The sequence below is a fragment of the Gambusia affinis genome, linkage group LG04 (assembly GCF_019740435.1).
Source record: "Gambusia affinis linkage group LG04, SWU_Gaff_1.0, whole genome shotgun sequence".
In the NCBI taxonomy this organism is placed as follows: domain Eukaryota; kingdom Metazoa; phylum Chordata; class Actinopteri; order Cyprinodontiformes; family Poeciliidae; genus Gambusia; species Gambusia affinis.
The window spans coordinates 22993139-23012790 of NC_057871.1; the positions used below are offsets into that span (position 1 = coordinate 22993139).

Sequence of the window (19652 nt, forward strand, 5' to 3'; positions counted from 1 at the left end):
ATTTTTATTTTATTTGCCTTTTTAAATTAAATTACTGAAAAAACTTCCTAATATAACTCAAATTCATTGCAAAACTAAGTTAAGACTCCAGCTGACGGCGCTGTGCCTTTAAACGGAAAGTCTGTACTGTTGGATTGATTTCCTTCTTTTTCTTCACGGGTTTCTTATTTTTATTTTTAGGTGTTCTTTGTGATCCATCTTCACTCCGGCCCCCTGGCCAACACCCTGCCGCCCATCGTCGACCCGGACCCCATGATCTCCTGCGACCTGATGGACGGCCGGGACGCCTTCCTGACCTTAGCGAGGGACAAACACTGGGAGTTCAGCTCCCTGAGGAGGTGCAAGTGGAGCACCATGTGCATGCTGGTGGAGCTGCACAACCAGGGACAAGATCGCTTCGTCTACACCTGCAACGAGTGCAAACACCACGTGGAGACACGCTGGCACTGCACTGTGTGTGAGGTGGGTTACTCTTTTGTTTGTTTCTTTACGTCTCGTTTCAAAAAGCGTTCACTGAAAGCAGAATTTTGTCTGAGGTTAATGTGCCTCCCTTAACTTACAGACTTTAGTATGCTTCTGTTAGTTTATAAATCACAAAATGGCTTAGACACGAAACTTTTTAATGTTCTGAATACACAGGAACCAAACATGCGTTCAACTTCTATGCACCACAAATCTGGAACAAACCTCTGGAAAACTACAAAACTGCTGAAACGCTGAGTTCCTTCAGATTAAGGCTAAAAACTCACTAGTTTAGAGTTCCTATAGATTAAAAACAAATTGGAACATTGATAAATATATTTCATGATTACTCATAATTCTTTTAATGATGGCATTTGACAAAATATAATGCTTGTTGCTTGTTTTATGATTGGTTACTGTATTACATTTTTGTGATGTTAAGCACTTTGAGCTGCCTTGTTGCTGAAATGTGCTGTATAAATAAACTTGACTTGACTCACCTGTTCTTTCCTCTGCTTCAGGACTTTGATCTGTGCATTAGTTGCTACAACACGAAGGGCCACGAGCACCAGATGGTGAAGTGGGGCCTCGGCCTGGACGACGACAACAACAGCCAAAGCGGCGAAGCCTCCAAAAGCCCGCAGGAGAGCCGGCGTCTGAGCATCCAGCGCTGCATCCAGTCTCTGGTCCACGCATGTCAGTGCCGCAATGCCAACTGCTCTCTGCCGTCCTGCCAGAAGATGAAGAGGGTGGTGCAGCACACTAAGGGCTGCAAGCGTAAAACCAACGGGGGCTGCCCGGTGTGCAAGCAGCTCATCGCGTTATGCTGCTACCACGCCAAGCATTGCCAGGAGAACAAGTGTCCGGTCCCGTTCTGCCTGAACATCAAGCACAAGCTCCGACAGCAGCAGCTGCAACATCGGCTGCAGCAGGCGCAGTTGATGAGGAGGAGAATGGCCACCATGCAGGGCCGCACCATGCCGCTGCCGTCCCCGCCCGCTGCCGCCGCGCCCAGCACTCCCACGTCCCACGTCCAGCCCAGCACTCCTCAGACGCCGCAGCAGCCGCTGTCCAACCAGCCGCCGACGCCCAACTCGGCGGGCGTCATGTCCCCTGCTTTCTCCGGCGTGCCGCGAGCGGGGCCGCCGCAGGCGAGCGTGTCGCAGGGCAAGCCGGGCCCCCACGCCTCGCCCCTGCACCAGCAGCAGTCTCCTCTCCCTCAGCCGCCTCAGCAGCGCCAGCAGCAGGCTCCTCTTGCCGCCATCAAGATGGCGCACCACATAGAGATGATGGCGCAGGCACAGCAGAACCAGCAGAACTACCGGGTCAACATGAACGGCGTACCCATGACCCCCCAGCAGACGCAGCAGCAGCGCATGGCTCAAACCATGCAGATGGTGGCGGGGCCCCGCGGCCCCCAGGTCATGCAGCAGCCCACTTTAGGGCAGTGGCCCACAGCCGCCGGCCCCATGCCAGCTCAGAACCAACAGCCAGGCGTGGTTCCGAACCAGAACACGCCGCAGCAGGCCATGAGCATCCAGCGAGCCATGATGGCGCCCGGGCAACAGGGTCAGCAGAGGATGCTGATGCCGCAGCAACCAGGGCCGCGGCCGCAAACTCCCCAGAGAACAGGCACCATACCCCCGAACGCCCTTCAGGACCTCCTGCGCACCTTGAAGTCCCCCAGCTCCCCGCAGCAGCAGCAGCAGGTCCTCAACATCCTGAAGTCCAACCCACAGCTAATGGCAGCTTTCATCAAACAGCGGACAGCCAAGTACCACGCGAGCCAGCCGCAGCAGCAGCCGCAGGCTGGTCAGCCGCAGCAGCCGCAACAGCAGCAACCCGGCATGCCAGCGATGCAGACCATGGCCATGCAAGGTGGGCCGGTGCAGAGGGCGGCGATGCCCCCTCAGCAGGCGCAGCAGGCTCCGGTGCAGGGCATGGCCCAGCTGGGCGCAGGGCAGCTGATGAACGCGGCTCACAGCGCCAACCCGCAGATCCAGGAGCTCTACCGCCGGCAGCTTTTGCGACAGCAGCAGCATCAGCAGCAGCAACAGCCGCAGCAGCAAGGGGTGATGCCGCAGGGTCACCTCAATCAGTTTCCCAATCAGCCGCAGGGAACTCCTGCGATGTACTCCCACATCCGCATGCAGCAGCAGCAACAGCAGCAGCAGCAGATAGCCATGCAGCAGGCGGGCGCTCCTGGGGCGGGGGGCATAACTATGGGTCAACTCCCACCAATGGCCCAGATGGCACAGCCCGGGATGAGCATGGACTCCGCTCAGAACCTGCTGCATCAGCGCATGCAGCAACAGCAACAGCAGGCGCAGCTCCCCCAGCAGCAGCAGCAGCAGCAACAGGCCGTCCTCAAGCAGCAGATGGGCTCCCCGGCCCACCCGAGCCCCATGAGCCCCCAGACCCACCTGCTGGCCGGCCAAGCTCAGGGCGCCGCCCACCTCTCTGCCCAGCCGGGACTGGCCAACGCCCTCGGCAACCAGGTCCGCTCTCCGGCGCCAGTCCAGTCGCCTGCGCAGCAGCAACAGCCGCCGCCACATTCCAGCCCCTCGCGGCAAGTCCAAAACCAACCGCAACCCTCGCCGCAGCACCCGGCCCTGCCGCACTCGGGGTCGCCCCACCCGGTGCTGGGCGGCCCGCTACAGTCGCTGGAGCAGGGACACCTGGGGACACCGGAGCAAAGCGCCATGCTGCCGCAGCTCAACACGCCCAACAGGGGGGCACTGAGCAGCGACTTGGGGCTTGTGGGGGACGCCACGGGGGACACGCTGGAGAGGTTCGTGGAGGGGTTGTAGCATTTTGTAACTGGGAGCAAAAAAGAACTCTTTTCTCTCCCAGTGCCCCTCACCTCAACTCCCCAGTTTCGGACTCTTTACCCCATCAGAGGGCTTCGTTCGTTTTTTCTAAGATTGAGAACGTTTTTGTTTTGTACTGACATGTAAAAAGTTTCAGCTGTTTTTTGGGGGAAGGGGAGGGCAGGAGGTGACAAAAGAAAAACTCAGTCAAGAAACAAACTGTTCTTGGGAATGTAATAGTTTCCTAAACCCCAGGCGTCAGGTTTGTTTTTTTCTTCTTTTTTTTCCTTAAAATGTTTGAGGAATTTGCAAGTTTTCTTCTTAAAATAAAATTAAATCACAAAGAATATATTTTTGGTTGAGACCAAATGTGTTCTGTACTGAGTTTATTTTTGTTTGTAGTATGATTTCATGCCTTCTTTTTCTTTTTAAGAAAATGTAAAATTGCATTATACCATTCATATCTTTTATTTTGTACCGTTTTTTTTTTTTGTTTTTTTTGGGAAAAAAAGTAATGCGTTTTTGTGTTAAAACTGTAAAAATATCTTTTGTCTGGGAATCGGCACAGGTTTTTTTTTTTTTTTTTTTTTCTTTCTCTTTGCGAGCTGTCATTCCTGGCAATTGTAATCTAGTATTGTACCATTACTGCGAGACGATGCATTCAGGGAACGGCTCCCTTTTTTTTTTTTTTTGACTTTTCGTTGTGCGCATTTATGAAGAGCACTCGGTCGTATTAAAGTAGGAGCTGGCCTGCGGCAGGCTGCGTATTCGCTGGCATGTATGCAGGCGCACATGAAGACACTGATGCACAGACGCTCACAGTCACTAATAGGAACACTGCTCTGAATGAGTTTTCACAGAGGACTGCAGACTTCAATCTCAAATTGGAAAAAAAATAAAAAATTCTGCTGGTGTAGAAAGTTGTTGGGTTTGACAAAAAAAAAAGAGAGAGAAGAAAATTATCATACCTTTTTATTTTATTTTATTTTTTTTCCCTTGTCATACAAATGTAAAGTGTAAAGAGAGCGTGAGAAAGAGACCAGCCCCCTAAGCTGAGGTGGAATGATAACAGGTTGTTTTGCAGAAAACAATCTCAAATGATTCCCAAAAGCCCCGAGTTTTACACTAAAGTGGTGAGCCATCAACGGGTGAAAGGGCAACATTTGAGATTCACCGCAAGGAAAGCTTAATTGTCATCAACCTTCGTTCCTCTCACAAACACTTGAATTTGGGGGGATTTCCTTTTTCTCCTATTGTAAATCAAGCTATTAAGCAAAAATACTATAAATATAAGGAAGAGAGAATGAAATCACTGTATAAACTGGTAAAAGATTCATTTCTTACTTATATACCATATTGTTAAATAAACTGTGTGCAACAGAAGAACGCCAGTACTCTGTTGACTGAATGAGGCAATACTTTTACTGTTGGTGTGTGTCATTCATTTCAGTACAACCTTTCTGTCCTTTAGCATCAACTTTGGCCACATACCCCATATTGAATCTTCTAGTACCTAAAGCATTGCCTATCTTCCCCTTTCCAAGCCTAAACCTCTTCATAGCTGTATACTTAAAAATAGACATTTATATTTCTTTCCTTCAGAGTTTAGCCTAGTGTGTAAATGCTCAACTCCTCCATATTTAATTTACTTGTAGGAACATTTGACGTCAAAACGTGAACTCATGTTTACTATATGTTGTCGTATTCCAAATGTTTTTAATTCAGTTTATCTGGATTTTTTTTTTCATTAGCATTTAAACTATTACGAAGACGTTAACTTGCACACCCACACTTTTTCCTTCCACTAAACTTTCAATCAATATGAAGTTGTACAAGTATTTCAGGTTGGCTAAAGACTGAGGGGCCCACATCTGCAGGAGGACAAGTCTGGAGGTCTGTGATTCTTCCCCCACAGTCGCATTAGATGTCAAGTTTAACAGCAGCCATGTTGTAACTCTGCCACTACCCTCATGTCTTTCACCTTTATTTCCATCTTCTTGCTAATAGCAACAGGAGGAAACTGATCTTAGACCAGTTAGCCCACTTTGTCAGGATTGACCAATTTGTGCTACAAAAAAAGTCTTCCCATACTTGTTCTATTTTACAGCAGCAATCAAATCGAAATTAAGTACAGACAAAAAAAAAAAAAAAATTCATGTATATAAACGAGTTAATATTGGAGCCAGGTGTGTTGAAGCACAGACATCTAGCTGCAGGACACTGGCCCTTGAGGAATGCAGTTTGGGACCACTGGCATAAAGTACACGCTACTCTTTAGAGGAATTGCCTTTCGAGGTTAATAAACTACCGATTATCAATTTGTTTAGCCATGGTACTGCCGCAACATTAATGACGAAGAGCCGTTTAGGAGCTAAGAAGGACCCGGTTCTTATGTGTCTTATCCAAATGATCTGGATCTCGAGAAACGGCCGCAATTCCCATCACTATGAGAATCATAAACATGCTATTAAATATTGGTGAACAGAGCCAACAGCCGAAGGCTTTATGGCACTAAACGATAAAAATAGTTAATTAGTAACGCAGTTATTTTATTGTTAACAGCTTGCGGTTTGGACATGTTCTTTCTGTAAAATTGTTCATTTGTGAGCAATTTTCTGTTCTTTGAAAATTAGCTTAACAATCTGGCTAAGGTTCGTGCACGTGCTCCTTATAGGTGTTTTATTATTGTAGACATACTTGAATATTTCAGATTAAACAAATTATATCAGAAAATACTCACCAGAGGATATTCAAGAACCAATTTTCAAATGACAAAGGGCATAAACTAAACTTGGCTCCATTTTTTCAGTAAGTAGGGGGCGCCGCCTCGACACTCAATGGATACTACGGCGACTTTTTGTACATACGTGCATAAAATAAAATGTTCAACAGAGGGGTTTTTTCATCCATTGCTAATGTGTATCCTTTCTAATGCTACCCCCGGTTAATACCCATGTGGTCCATATCAAAAACCCCGAACCCATATCTGAACCCCCTTCATTTCTAACACAATATGTCATTTTACACAGCAATGCTGAGAAGGTTTCGATCACGGTTGGAGGGCTAGATTTTATTTCATTTTTTCTTCCTTTTCCAGTGGAGGAATTATTGTATTCATAGTGAATTAGATATTTTTCATATGAACGCAAAATAAAGCTGGAAACATTAATTCAGCCGAGTACAAAAGCCAGAGTAGCGACAGAATCTGAGGGTCTTGTTCAAGTCAGAAAATCATTCGTCGGAAACTCGGTATTTATTTTATTAAAAATATATTTAATATTACGTTATGTTATTTGACAGTAAGTGACGTCAGCGAAGAGATCGTTTGAATAATCCCTGTTTATTGGTTAATTATCACGTGACCGGAAGCCAGGAATGGAGCGGTTTTGGTAAAACGTTTTGAAACATAAACAATTTCTTCAGGTCTTTCTGTTGTTTGTCAAGCAATGTTAACGTAGAAATAAACATTCCTAACATCAGCAAGAGAGCGTTGAGGCAATGAGGCACCTATCAACAAATCTCAGTAAGATTTTGATTAGCACCAATAGCTAGCACACCAACTGCGATCTGTCGTGTTGCGTTTAAGGACCTTGTTTCCCCTCCGTTCCCAAGTGAGGAAATTGGTTTTTATTCCGTTTTCCCTGCCTAACCTGGCTGTTTCTGCGAGTTGGGGATGACAGCTGGAACCAAGCTGCTTTGGCACCTCTAATGTAACACTAATGACAACGCCATGGATGATTCCGAGCTGGATTTTGTGGACCTCTGCTCCAAATTGCTGAAGCGCGTCCGCAAGAAAGAACCAGGCAGACCGAGGAGGAAGGGAGAACAGCAGAGCTCCAGCCAAGCAACCCGGGGGGAGAAGAGGACGGTTGATAAGCAGGATGAGGATTCTCTGTCCGGGTTTTCAGCCACTGGGTCGGAGGTGGTCTGTGGAGGAACTGGGCGTGACTCGGGGGATGCTGTTCAGTCTTCTGCTTTTCCTCCAGCTGAAGCAGACCTGAGGGCAAAAGACAAAGTACTCCTCAGGATGCAAGAGTTTAAGAGAGCCAGTCCACAGAAGATGATCCACAGTAACCGAGTCGAGCCAGCAAAGACCGACGACTATCCTCTGACTGCACAGCATCAGAAATCAGGTAATGCAACGATTATTCCGACCCAAACATCGCCATGTAAGTTATGGACCTGGTGCTGGTTATTTAATGCTCTTCTCCGTGTGTGGTGTGCAGTTTTATTCAGATTTAGGCCTAGACTTTGACTGGGCCATTCTAACACGTGCATTGATCTAAGAAACTGTGTCCTGCTAGAACACGGGTCTGCACCCTTTACTATTCAGTGACATCCAAAGCCATTTTTGCCCTCAGTCCAGCTAAAATATAACTGCCTTATAAGCACAAATACTGCACACATTAAAAATAAAAAAATCTACGACAGGAATCCTGTTGTAAAAGAACATCTGAACTGTTAATATTTTTGTTTTAAAATAAGAAAAGGATGAAACTTTCTTCTTATATGGGGAAGTTGACATTTCCAAATAGTTCCTAGCCTAACAGTAAAAATATATTTAAGTATAAATGACTAATACTTGTAGTGTCATTCTGTTGTTGAGATTCAATGTAATTATTCACAGCAAAAAAACCAAAACATTATTTCTAAAACATCAGTTGTTTCTTTATCATTATAAAGTATTTCACAGTGATTGTGGACAGTCCAAAGAGCCACTTCTCTACCAAACCTTTTAGGAGTGCCATGGTAAAGCGGACGATTAAAAATGCAATTTACTCTGACCCACGTCCGTCCTCAGATAAGGCGGCGGCGCCCTGCTCTGAGCTCCCAGACAGTGACGAGGCGCTGGCCCTGCGGCTGCAGCGGGAGCTGGACAGGGAGGCGGCAGAGGCCCAGATGGTGGACCTGGAGGACGGAGGCCTTTTCTTCTGTCAGATCTGCCACCGGGACTTGTCACACATGACCCCCGACGGGCGCACACATCACCTCAACAGGTCCGGACATGTTCTTTCTTTGTGTGTTTCATGTTGCAAGCAGAGGCGGATTGAGTACCAATAAATTGCACTCAACCAAGAGTAGCACTACTTCGACATATTTTTTCACTCAAGTAAAAGTGAAAAGCAGCCGTTTGAGAAATCACTCAAGAGACAGTGAAAAAAGTGTTTGGGGACAAAAAAGGCATAATGACTGATCAAAAGAATCGGTCGATTGATATTCAGAAAAGACGTCGTCGGACAAGCCAAAATATAAAAATACAAGAAGATTTTCCTATTTTAAGGACCAAAACAAAAAGAATTCATATAAAAAACATAATTACAAAATCAGACATAAGACATATTTTTCCAAATCAAAGCTGCTTCATTAATTCTGAAACCATTTTACAACTTTGAAGTAGTCGTCTCCAGATCCGTGCTGTCGCCACCATCTTGTCCAGTTAATGGGTTAAAGAAAGCCTGCGTAATTCATTTCGCAACTTCAGCCTTTTTATACAATATTATAAATACATTAAAATACAGAAATTAACAACTTAATTACTGTTTTAAAAATGAGAAAAATAAACATTCTATTGCCTAAAATGCAGCATAGAAAGCATTCCTATAGCATATGCGTAATCATTTGTAGTGACGGACACATTCTCAGCTGAAAAATAACTCGCAGCATCAAAATGAAAAGATCAGACCTTCCTGCATGACTAGATGATGATCCGTTTATTGTTTTTATTAACTGATTACTTTTTCTTTTTTTTTTACAGGGTTAGTAAAATTTTGGCTTAATTACTGCTCTGAGTCTGTTGTTCTTTCTGCAAATGGTCCTTCTTTTGTGTCTGTACACTCCAGTTAACAATAATTACTAACAATTATTTCAACAATCGATTCATCTCTGTTAATCATTTCAGCCCTGATCCTGTTTAATTTCCTATCGTCTGAGGCTGACGGTTTAGGTCAGATGGTTGAAACTTGAACCTGATGAGAATTTCCAACAGGACAATTATCAAACAAATGTAAAAAAAAAAAACACACACACCAGAACTGCTAACTGAGCTTCTGAAAAGGCTCAATCCTCGGCCCTGCTTCAAATTTACGGTCTGCGTTTAAAAAAAAAAAAAAAACGTGTTTGCTTCTCTTGCAGGTGTTTGGATCAGAACGAACAGAGCGCGCCGTCTCTCCCCCCGCCCTCCGCTGTCCCCGACTGTCCCATCTGCGGCAAGAAGTTCAAGAGCCAGAAGAGCCGCTCGGCCCACCTGAAGCGCTGCTCCGCAGACATGGGCGTCTCCACGGCCGTTCTGCTGCAGGCTCTGCAGAGACAGGCCGAGGAGAGCCACAGTTCTGCCGTCGGCGCCAACGCACAGTGAGCGCCTCGTGGTGAAGGACGCGTCCTTAACGCCGCAGCCCCTTTGTGCATAAAGCTGAAGAAACTGTCCCTGTTTCCCTCTTCCCAGCCTAGAGACGGGCGGCATCAAAAGGAAAGGGCCGCCTCAGTCGGAGCTTCCAGCAAGGAAGAAGCCCAGGAAGAAGGCCGACCGGCTGGACGAGGACACCATGGTGGCTCTGGCTCTGTCCTCCTCCCTGCTGGAGCAGCAGAAGGAGCAGCAGGTTCAGAGGGGTCCGTCTCACAGCTCCGTGACTCCACTGCTGACGTGGAGGCCAGATGCTGGTACAGTTACCGCCACTAAGATTTTCTGGGACCTGTTGGGACGAATAGGCTGTAAAGTTCTTGGGCTTGGAGACGTTTTAATATTTATGTCCTCCCTTTGACGTTCCCTTTGTTTTGATCTGAAATTAATCACTCCTCTGCGGTTGTATCAAGACAAGATTCGGGAAAATGTTGTAGTTATGAAAAGAGTTGAGAAAAAAAAAAATCAACTTCTCACTGTTTTGTTGAAGTTTTTGGTTTTACTGTACTAAGCAGGTTTAAAAACAGCTTCCCTGCTGTCGTTTTCATGGGTCTAGTTTTTCGCTGTCTGCATGTACAATATGTCTCCCCCTGGGTGTTTTATTCTTTTTTTAATTGCTTTTACAAATCAATCATGATCAGCAAAATGTGGCTTTTTTGACAAGGGAAAAAAAACCCTCTGTCACGCAGTCGGACCTTTGCAAGAAAGAATGGAGTAAAACTGTCAGATGATGTAGCTGAAGCTGTATTTTCTAAGTACTGACTTGAAGGGTGTGAATATTTGTTAAACCACCTATTTTATACCACGTTACATGGAGATACCAGCAGTATCTCCATCTGGTCTGGGAGCTGCACGGCCTCAGATTGGAAGTCTCTGCGAAGAGTGGTGAAGACAGCGGAGAGGACCATTGGGACTCCACTCCCCCCCCATCCATACCATTGCACACAGACGCTGCTTAGCCAGAGCAATCCAGATCCTCTCTGATTCCACCCATCCTCTCCATGGTCTGTTCATCTGGTTGGCATCTGGCAGGAGATTCTGTAGCATCCGCTGTAGAACAGCCAGACTCAGAAATACCTGTCTCCCACTGGCCATCAGATTGCTCAACAATCCCATCCCCAAAACTGTCTGAGACTGCTTGAAAATACTAAGTTATATATATATTTAGCAGTACAATTTTATTTGTTTATTATGTTATTATAGGCGCACTTGTGTTTCTGTGTGTGCTCCGGTGGCCAAGCGATGACATTTCATTGCCAATTTTGCTTTTGTTTCTTTGAGCAATGACAATAAAATAAGTCGTAAGTCTTTTTATGTTACATATTTTTTATTTAATTGCCATTATTTTATAGAAATCAATTTTCACTTTGTCTTGAAAGGGGTTTTGTAAAAAAAAAAAAAAAAAATTGTCAAAAAAGCCATATTTTATTGTTCATGACTTGTGAAAGCAATAAAAAGGGTAACACATTCAAGGGGTTGAATGCCTTTTACAGGCATAGTATGCCAGAAAGCGCTCAACGTTTGGTAAAACATTTTACGTCTAAAGTCCACCTTATTTAAGGTGAATTTAGTTGATTCTACATAATTTTAAAAATGAGTTCAGTTGTCTATAAGAAAGTTCTTTTCAAATGTAAGGTATGATTATGGCATCTTTTTAACCTTTTTAAAGAAATCTGCAAAAATGTAAAAAAAATAAAAAATAAAAAAAAGAAAGAAAAAGAAATCCATTATAGAATTAATTATAGAAAAACGTGGAAAAACAGCCCCGGTGAAAAAATTTCCAGATGTACTTCACTTAAACACTAGTTAGATTTAAAGACCTTTCAAACATCTGGTGATATGGTAGCTCAGTCTAGGGAATCTCATAAACTCCCAACTCAACTATCATTTCTTCTTCTCTGGTTTTGTACAGCTAAAGGACGTGTTAAAAAGAAAAAAGTAGCCGTCCCTCGTCCTCCGCCTCTCCTCCTAGTTCAGGACGCAGAGACGGCCCTGGCGAGGCTGCAGGAACGAGTCTCTGCTCTCTTGCTACGCCGCCGGTCGCCGTCTCCTCCCACCCCGACGCGATGCCCCAGCAAACTGCCCGACTGGACAGGTGCTGCCCCCCTCTGGCGGAAAAGTGCACTGCTGGGTGGAGGCTCCACCTGTCTGTCTCAGTTCTATGCTGCGGAGCTCCGGCACCTGTTTACCACGGCGGATTTATCAAAGGTAATAGAGGGGGGAAAAGGACTCATTTTCATGCTTTATTGCTATTTTTTGTCATGTTTTGAATTGACTTAAAAGTTAAAGTCCCACCTTTAAACAAATTATATTACTTTGCGTTTCGGTTTACAGACCACCTTAAATCGGAGTACAAGATTCAATTTGTTCTCAATAAACTCTAAATCCAGCATGTATGCAAGATTTCTGCGGGCCTCACCAACTCAAATTTAAGACATTTTAAGACCATAACGAATGACCTATATTTCCACAAAAACGTACGAACTTCATCCAGCCAACTGGCGGCAAATTTAATAGACGCAGGAAAACTAACTAGCTAGCTAGTAATGGTATGTTAGCGGCGAGTTAGCGGTGAGTTAGCGGTAGCCTCAACCGCCTGAGTGACAAAAGGCGGTGAAGATTTTTTTTTTTTTTTTATACTTATTCTCAGTTAGAAAAGCCATTAATAATATACAAAACAAGTCATGGAAGTAAGTTTGACAATATAACAGTTTTCAGAACAGATTGTAAAGAGTGTAGTTTTTGTAAATAAAAAGAGAAAAAACGGTATCAAAAACAAACAGGCATCGGCTAGACATGTTTAAAACTGCAAGGACTTGGTAGTATTATGGTAAGTCGTGGCAGGTTTCTTATTTGCATTTGATGGATATTATGTGATTTAAAATATTTGTAAAAAAAAAAAATGTTCAGAAAGACAGTTAACAATGGAGTGCTGTTTTTCTATTAAAATAAATTAATTAATTCACTGAATGTAGGAGATTAACTGTGCTGCCACCACAAAATTTAAGACCTGTGATTAAAATATTAAAGGGCAACTTAATTTTTTAAAATAAATGTAAGAAATTTTATGGCCCTAATTTTAGATATATGAATTGGAGACAGTGGTCTGCACAGTGGTGCAGTTGGTAGAGCTGTTGCCTTGCAGCAAGAAGGTCCTGGGTTCGATTCCCAGCCCGGGATCTTTCTGCCTGGAGTTTGCATGTTCTCCCTGTGCATGTGTGGGTTCTCTCCGGGTTCTCCGGCTTCCTCCCACAGTCCAAAAACATGACTGTCAGGTTAATTGGTCTCTCTAAATTCTCCCTAGGTGTGAGTGTGTGTGTGAATGGTTGTTTGTCTTGTATGTCTCTGTGTTGCCCTGCGACAGACTGGCGACCTGTCCAGGGTGAACCCCGCCTCTCGCCCGGAACGTACCTGGAGATAAACACCAGACACTCTTCTGACCCCATTAGCGACAAGGGTGAACAGAAAATGGATGGATGGATGAATTGGAGACTTTTTAATGATACACAGACACAATCTGTTTCTGTAAGTTCTTTAATTAACATCCTCCTGTTCCACTTTCAGCCAGATGCGGTCTTATCAAGCAGCAGCAACAAGCCGGAGTCTTCTGACCCACCTGCCCTGCCCTCCTGCTCCCAGACAGCGTCCTCATCTCCCTCCACTCCAGAGACGGGTGAGCTCCACGTGGGAAGCCAGGCCATCCGAGACCTGATGGAGCTGGCTGAAGACGGCATGACTCTGACCCAGTACGGATACGCCGACAACGGTAAACCCTGTCATGCAATTTTATTAGGAGAAAAAAATGGCAGGTTTGACTGAGTTGTATGACGGTCGCAAAAGATGAGAAGGAAGCTGTGAGTGAAATCTGACCAAATCTTGATTGCGTGCGTTTCTGCAGCCAAGCACCCCAGCGGCTTTATCCAGGAGGAAGAGTTGGAGGATCAGGCCGAGGCGTCGGACGGCGCCGCCAGCAGCAGCCGGGCAGTGAGGAGGTCAGATCAGCCGGAGGCCGACCGAAACGCAGCCAGACAGGAGTCGGTGAGCAGAAAGTTTTCAGCTTCTTAAATTGACCTACATGTTTGTCAAAACATGTCAATGAAATTTATTTTTTTGATGTTGCTTGTGTAAATTACAAACCAGGAAGAGTAAAAAAAAAAGAAAACAACTGTCATGTTTGTGGTAAGCTTAATGTGTTGTTACGGTGTTTTCCCTGTAGGTGGCGCTCTCCAGGCTGTCCTCAGACCTGAGCAGCATGGTTAACAACCCTCAGCTCAGTGACGTGCAGCTCCAGGTGGACAGTGGAGAGGTCTACTTTGCGCATTCCTTCATGGTGTACGCTCGCTGCCCCCTGCTGGCTGAAATGGTAAAATGATGAACGTTTTTAGACCCTTTTTGTTATTATCTTCAGTAGTTTGTTTTTAAATAAATAATGTCGTTTACACCCCATATCTAAGGTGGCATAAACGAGCAGGAAGCAAGTGAAGTTTTTAATATTTAACTCTTTGTTATGATTATTACTCTTTACTTGAGAAGTATCATTTTAATTTTAATTTTGGTCTTTTAATAACATGATTTTGACTGCTCTTTTTCTTGGTGTGAACCAATCTCTCAATTATTAATCTTATGTTAGATTATTATGGATTTTCCTTAATCCAGCCAGTGGATGTATACAGACTCAGATTTCTCAATAACTAATTATAGCTCAAATAAATCTGCATCCTTTAGCTGTTTTTCCTTTTTCGGGGTGGAAAATTTGGACCAAAACTGGTGAAACTTCGCAAACTTGTGACCGTCTTCAGCTCTGATAGATCAAGACGGAGTTTAACTTCCTGTGATCTGTCACTCCTCTTCCAGGTGCACGAAAGTGGGTTCGGTGTGCAGGAGGAGGGCACGGCCGCAGCTCAAAGGGTGTTGCTAAGCGACGTGCCGGGTCCGGCGGTGCTGGCTGTGCTGCGGTACCTCTACACCGCCCGCTGCTCCGTCGCCGCGTCGCTGCGGCCTCACGTGCTGGAGCTGGCGTCCAGGTCAGCTTTCCACGCGCCTGAAACCACAAACTGTGGCGTGTTTAGTTTAGACCTTGTATGACAGTCAGTGATTTATAATCGCTAACGTCGTTTTTCAAAAGTGGAAATCCAAAAGTGTAATGTTTGTTTGAATTCAACCCAGTGATCACACATGCGATGATAAAACCCAGAGCAACCAGTTTTTCAGATAAATAAATATGGAGTCCAGCTGCTTTTTCCTGTTTTTAAAGTTAGCGATAGTCAATGTCGGTGAGGAGAAGAAAGAGCTCTGGTCTTGACCAGTGTATTCTAGATCTTCACAGATACAATAGGAATATTTCAATCAAACCATATTCCTGTTTTACGTCGGCCTAGTCCAAGGGTCTGTGACTTCTAAATCCAAAGAGTCGGGGTTTTTTTTCCCCAATCAGTCCACTAGAGTAGAACTTGTTTCTCTGTTGAGAAAAAGACATCATAATTTAGGACATTTCTCATATTACAATTTTCTTTCCAGTTTTAGGGCTTAAAGTAAAGAAAAACAAATCATCAGCAAAAAGAGGATGCAAATGGAATGTTGATACATGTGGAAAAACCCAAAACAAAACAAATTTCATTGATACTTTTGGCATCTCCTAAAACCTGCCTATGTTTATTGACATTGAAAACGTCAGTCGGCTCTTTACTTTTTCTTCAGCCGTAGTTAAGAGCCACTTACAGCTCCAGAGCCTCAGGTTGTGGACCCCCGGTCAAAGTCAAAGTTTAAACCATTCGAGTTTTAGTCGCGTTCACACTCAACGTCTGCGTCTCCAGGTTTGACCTGCAGGAGCTGCAGCGGCTGTGTCGTTTCCAACCGGAGAACATGGCGGCGGGAGACGACGGGCTCGACGTAAACCAGGACGAAAACGTCCACAACCAAACGGACCAGACCTTCGTGGAGCTCCTTCGATCCATGTGGAACGAGGAGGACTCGGACGGAGACGCCGGGGACTCGGACGGAGGGGGACGGTCGGAGGACGAGGTCGCCGCGGGCGACGGAGAAATCGGCGAGGAGCGAGTGAACGAGGAGGAGCTGGAGGAGATTTACGAGTTTGCCGCCACGCAGAGGCAGAGGGTGACGGAGGAAGAGGAGAAGAAGGAGGAGGAGGAAGATGCGGAACCGGAACCCGGCTCGGACCGCAGCTACAGTCGGCTTTTCTCCCAGTCCTGGGGCGTCTACCAGGATGGAGAGGCTTCCTCCTCGCCTCCTCTCCGTCCTCATGAAGCGGCACTCAAACACTCTGCCAGGACTCTGCTTCAGTCGTCGGCAAGCGTCGCCGATGAACCCTCCCTCAACCTTCCCGTCCCCGGGCCGTCTCCGGGGCGACCGGCTCAGGGGGACGGACACGGGAGAGGCGAAGAAGCCGCAGCAGAAAGCCAAGCTCGTCGCAGCGCCCCCCCCTCGCCTGCGAGGAGAGACGAGGCCGAGCTCATCGTTCTGTCCGACTCCAGCGAAGAGGCGGAAGCCGATCGGAGCTTCACGGGGATCAAACCCGACCAGAACCCGAGTCCCAGAGAATCGGTCTGTGGTTCCCAGTTCAGTCCCGGTGATCCCGCCGGGTGTTCGCCGGAGCTTTCCTGGCTCGTCCCTTCCACGCCTTTCAGGTCTCCGGTCAGAAACACGAAGACCGCCTCCATGCAGACCGACAGCAGCATGTGCAGGACGCGGCTTTTCCCCAGAGTGGACCCGTCCCCCCTCGCCTCGCCGTCCAGGAACACAGTCCCGACCTCCAGCACTCCTCTGAAAGCCTCCGCAGAACGCAGAGTCTCTCCTGACAAACGAAAGAGAACCGAAGCGTTTGCAGCCCACCGTTCCTTTAGAGATTCCTCAAAGCACGAGGCTCCTCCGCAGCCGCGCAGCATCAGCAGCACGCCGCTGCATGCGGACCCAGAGAGGCAGAGCACGTCTGGCCAAATGAAAGCGAGGACACGTGTGTCCAGTCCTTCAGGTCAGCCCTCGTCCGCGGAGTCCAGTTTGCAGCCTGGCGTCAGCGACATGAACCAAGTAACGTCTGTCCCAGATGTGACGGACTCTAGTTTCCAGCAAAGTTTCATGGACGAGCCTCCGATAGCTTTTAACGACTCCTGGGGGCTGGACGCCTGCGGCGACGGCGACCCGGGCGGCTTCAGCCTGAAGCTGGACGACACCGAAGAGGGAGGGAGACCCGGAGTGTCCAGTCCAACAGCTACAGGCAGCGTCCAGAGCCCTGCTGCAGGTCCAGGCCCGCTGACCACGTCAGAGGTCCAGAACGACCTGCTGGACTCCAAAATATGGGGCAGCTGGGAGGGCGATGGAGGAGCAGGAGAGGAGAAAGACGAAGAGGAGGAGGGTCTTCCTCCGACTCAGAGAGCGAACCCGGCGGCTCGGCTCAAAACTCCAAGTGGGTGTTAAAATTTTTCAATCAGTAAAATCAGTCATGTTTACTCAAACTGTGTCAAAAGTCAAAGATCTTCAACAACTTTATTTCAGGAAAAACTATTTAATGCTGCATCGGGTAACTTTTACCAAAAAAAAAAAAAAAAAACAACTACAGTTTTTCATATTTGAAACTGCAAAGTCATGTTTGCGATTTTTAATAAAAGTTACCGACTGCAGCTTTAAAAGCCATTAAACAGAGTTTCTGGATGCAGACGTGTAGCTGTGGGTTTCACTGAGGCCCTCGGAAAGGAAGGAGCTGCTTTTGTTAGTGGAAAGTTGAGTGGAAGCAAAACGTGCAAGAAAATAAAAACACCCAGAAATAAAGCTTGGGAGAGGTTTGTGAGGCAAAGTTTCTAAGTTAGATTTTCTGAAGAATTGAATTTCAGTTTTTAAAAACTGAGCCATAAAAATAAATCACAATGAATCTGATTAAAAAAAATTTTGAAGTGAGTTGCTCAAATGAATTGAGCGCTTGTTTTTTTTAGCTGCAGCTGTATTTTTGACGGTTTACGATGCGCCTTGTCTTGGAAAGACTAACAGGCCCGCAGCATCACTGGTCCTCTGCCATACTTGCAACATCCTGCACCATCAGAAAAAAAAAAACCTCCTTGCTTATGGACTATTGTTGTGTCAGAATCGAGGGAAGAGAAACGGCGGCGCCCCCTGGTGCCCATCACCCCCACGCCTCACTACTCTGACATGGACACGCCGGAGCTCAAGAACAAACTCAGCAGGTCAGTCGCGCTTCCTTCATCATCTTCACCCTGAGAAAAGTTTACACAAAGGTCAAGTTGTTTTTTTTTGTTTTTTTTTCTCCCGTCTCAATCCCGATCAAGGTGATTAAGTGATGAATCATTCAGATTACTCTCGGCTAAGTCGATCTCAGGCTGCTTTTCTTTTTTTTTTTCTCCTCTCTCTCTCCCGTCTGTCTGCTCGCCCTTTAATGTTCCCCCCATCATGCAGCTTCGGCGTGCGTCCTGAAGCTGAAGGAGATCCACCAGTACACCCACCAGCTGACCAGCTCTGAGGAAGAGGAGGAGGAAGAGGGGCCCCTGGGCAGGGCGGCCTCCTGCGCCCGGTTCAAAGAGCCGACGGCGCCCGCTGCAGCCGCGTCCCCCGCCAGAACGGACCGAGAGGAAGCCGGCGATCGGCTCTCTGCCTCCCAGGGCTCAAACGCCTCCTCCTCCTCCACCGCCGCCAGCGACGAGTCGGAAAGGTGTGTGGAGGGATGAGAGCGTTTCTGTCTCTGCAGACTGAAAAACACGTGGAGCGGAGGAGTGTTCAGTGTTCCCTTGGACTAGTTATCTATTTATAGAGACGGGTGGTAACTAGTTATATTTACTCAGCTACATTTACTGCAGTAACTTCTTGGGGGGGAAAAATGTCCTTTTATTAGCATTTCTGCTACGCCGTGCTTTTTACTTTTAGTTAAGTTAGTATGGCTTGAATAAAATTCCTGAATGCTCTACCCACTGTGAGTGACTTCACTGGATGAAGAACAAACTTTTTCTTACCAAACGTTCACGAGCAGTTTTTAAAATATTGAGAGAAAGTGATTTGGAAAAATGCTTATTTTGCCTGATGTTGTAATTAAGCTATTTATATGAATTATTTTCATTTTGCTCTTTTAAAAATGGCTACATTTTCACCTAATTTTATATTTTGCTCTGTCGGACACTGCAGCTTTCAAATATTAGTTGATTAATGTTTTGATCAGTCGCTCAGTAGTTATGTAGCCTTGTTACCAAATATTAGTTTAACTTGAGTAAAATATGTGGAAGTGGTGCGTCTCTTTCTTGAATACAATTTTTTTGGGCACTTTACCCACCTCTAGTTAATGTTGTAGCTTTCCAACTGCAAAATATATTTCTTACAAACACAAAGCAGCGTTTAATAGGATAAGTGGAAGAGAAATGATGAACGGTTTTCAGGTTTTTCCCTCTGACCTCCTCCCCGTCCGCAGGTCCAACCCTGAGCTGGTTCTCTCCTCCGACGGCGACTCGGACGGCGACGCGTCGTCCTCTCAGGCCGCTTCGCGCCTCCAGGACCGCCTCCAGGCGGTGCGCTCCTTCATCCTGTCCGACTCCGACCTGTACAGCCGGATCCTCCAGTACCAGCCTCTGGTTCTCTCCCAGCTCCAGCAGCGGCTGAAGGCGGCGGGGGTCCGCCTGGGCGCCGCCAAGCTGGTGGACTACCTGGACTCCCAGTGCATCACCTTCACCACGGCCAAGCCGGGCCAGCAGGCGGCCGGCCGCGGGCGGGGGGCCTGGACGGGCCGGGGGGCGAGAGGAGGCGGCAGGAGGAGCAGAGCTTTAAAACGCTAACGGAGAATTTGGATGTTGAAAATGTGAAGGAAAAAAAAACTGTAGATTTTACTTGTGGAGCTTGATGTCTGGTGAAAACTGTGTTTTTTAAATTCTGAGGCATTTACACCAATTTAAACTTTGTAAATACTTGATTCTTTTTTTTAAAGAGGTTTTGGGTTTTTAGGAGCTCACTTTTCATATGTTGCATTGTCTTGTTAA

At 46.4% G+C, this 19652-nt stretch overlaps 2 protein-coding genes across 8 annotated transcripts in view; both read left to right on the forward strand.

The window, feature by feature from the left end:
- Positions 1 to 4690, forward strand: part of crebbpa (CREB binding protein a) — a 40202-nt gene extending 35512 nt beyond the window's left edge. For all 7 annotated transcript variants that reach the window (XM_044114505.1, XM_044114506.1, XM_044114507.1 and 4 more), the window contains 2 exons: positions 181 to 462; positions 984 to 4690. In XM_044114505.1, coding sequence (XP_043970440.1) covers positions 181 to 462; positions 984 to 3272 — 2571 coding nt within the window. In that variant the 3' untranslated portion in view covers positions 3273 to 4690. The remainder of the gene's footprint in view (positions 1 to 180; positions 463 to 983) is intronic.
- Positions 4691 to 6628: 1938 nt separating this feature from the next.
- Positions 6629 to 19633, forward strand: slx4 (SLX4 structure-specific endonuclease subunit homolog (S. cerevisiae)). The gene is given in 15 exon segments (XM_044114513.1): positions 6629 to 6795; positions 6884 to 7405; positions 8074 to 8269; positions 9405 to 9623; positions 9715 to 9929; positions 11582 to 11877; positions 13234 to 13435; positions 13568 to 13707; positions 13886 to 14032; positions 14524 to 14693; positions 15483 to 17089; positions 17762 to 17861; positions 18091 to 18105; positions 18107 to 18343; positions 19091 to 19633. Coding segments are annotated over 14 exon segments (4308 nt in total). The 5' UTR covers positions 6629 to 6795; positions 6884 to 7002; the 3' UTR covers positions 19452 to 19633.
- The last annotated feature ends 19 nt before the right edge of the window (positions 19634 to 19652 follow it).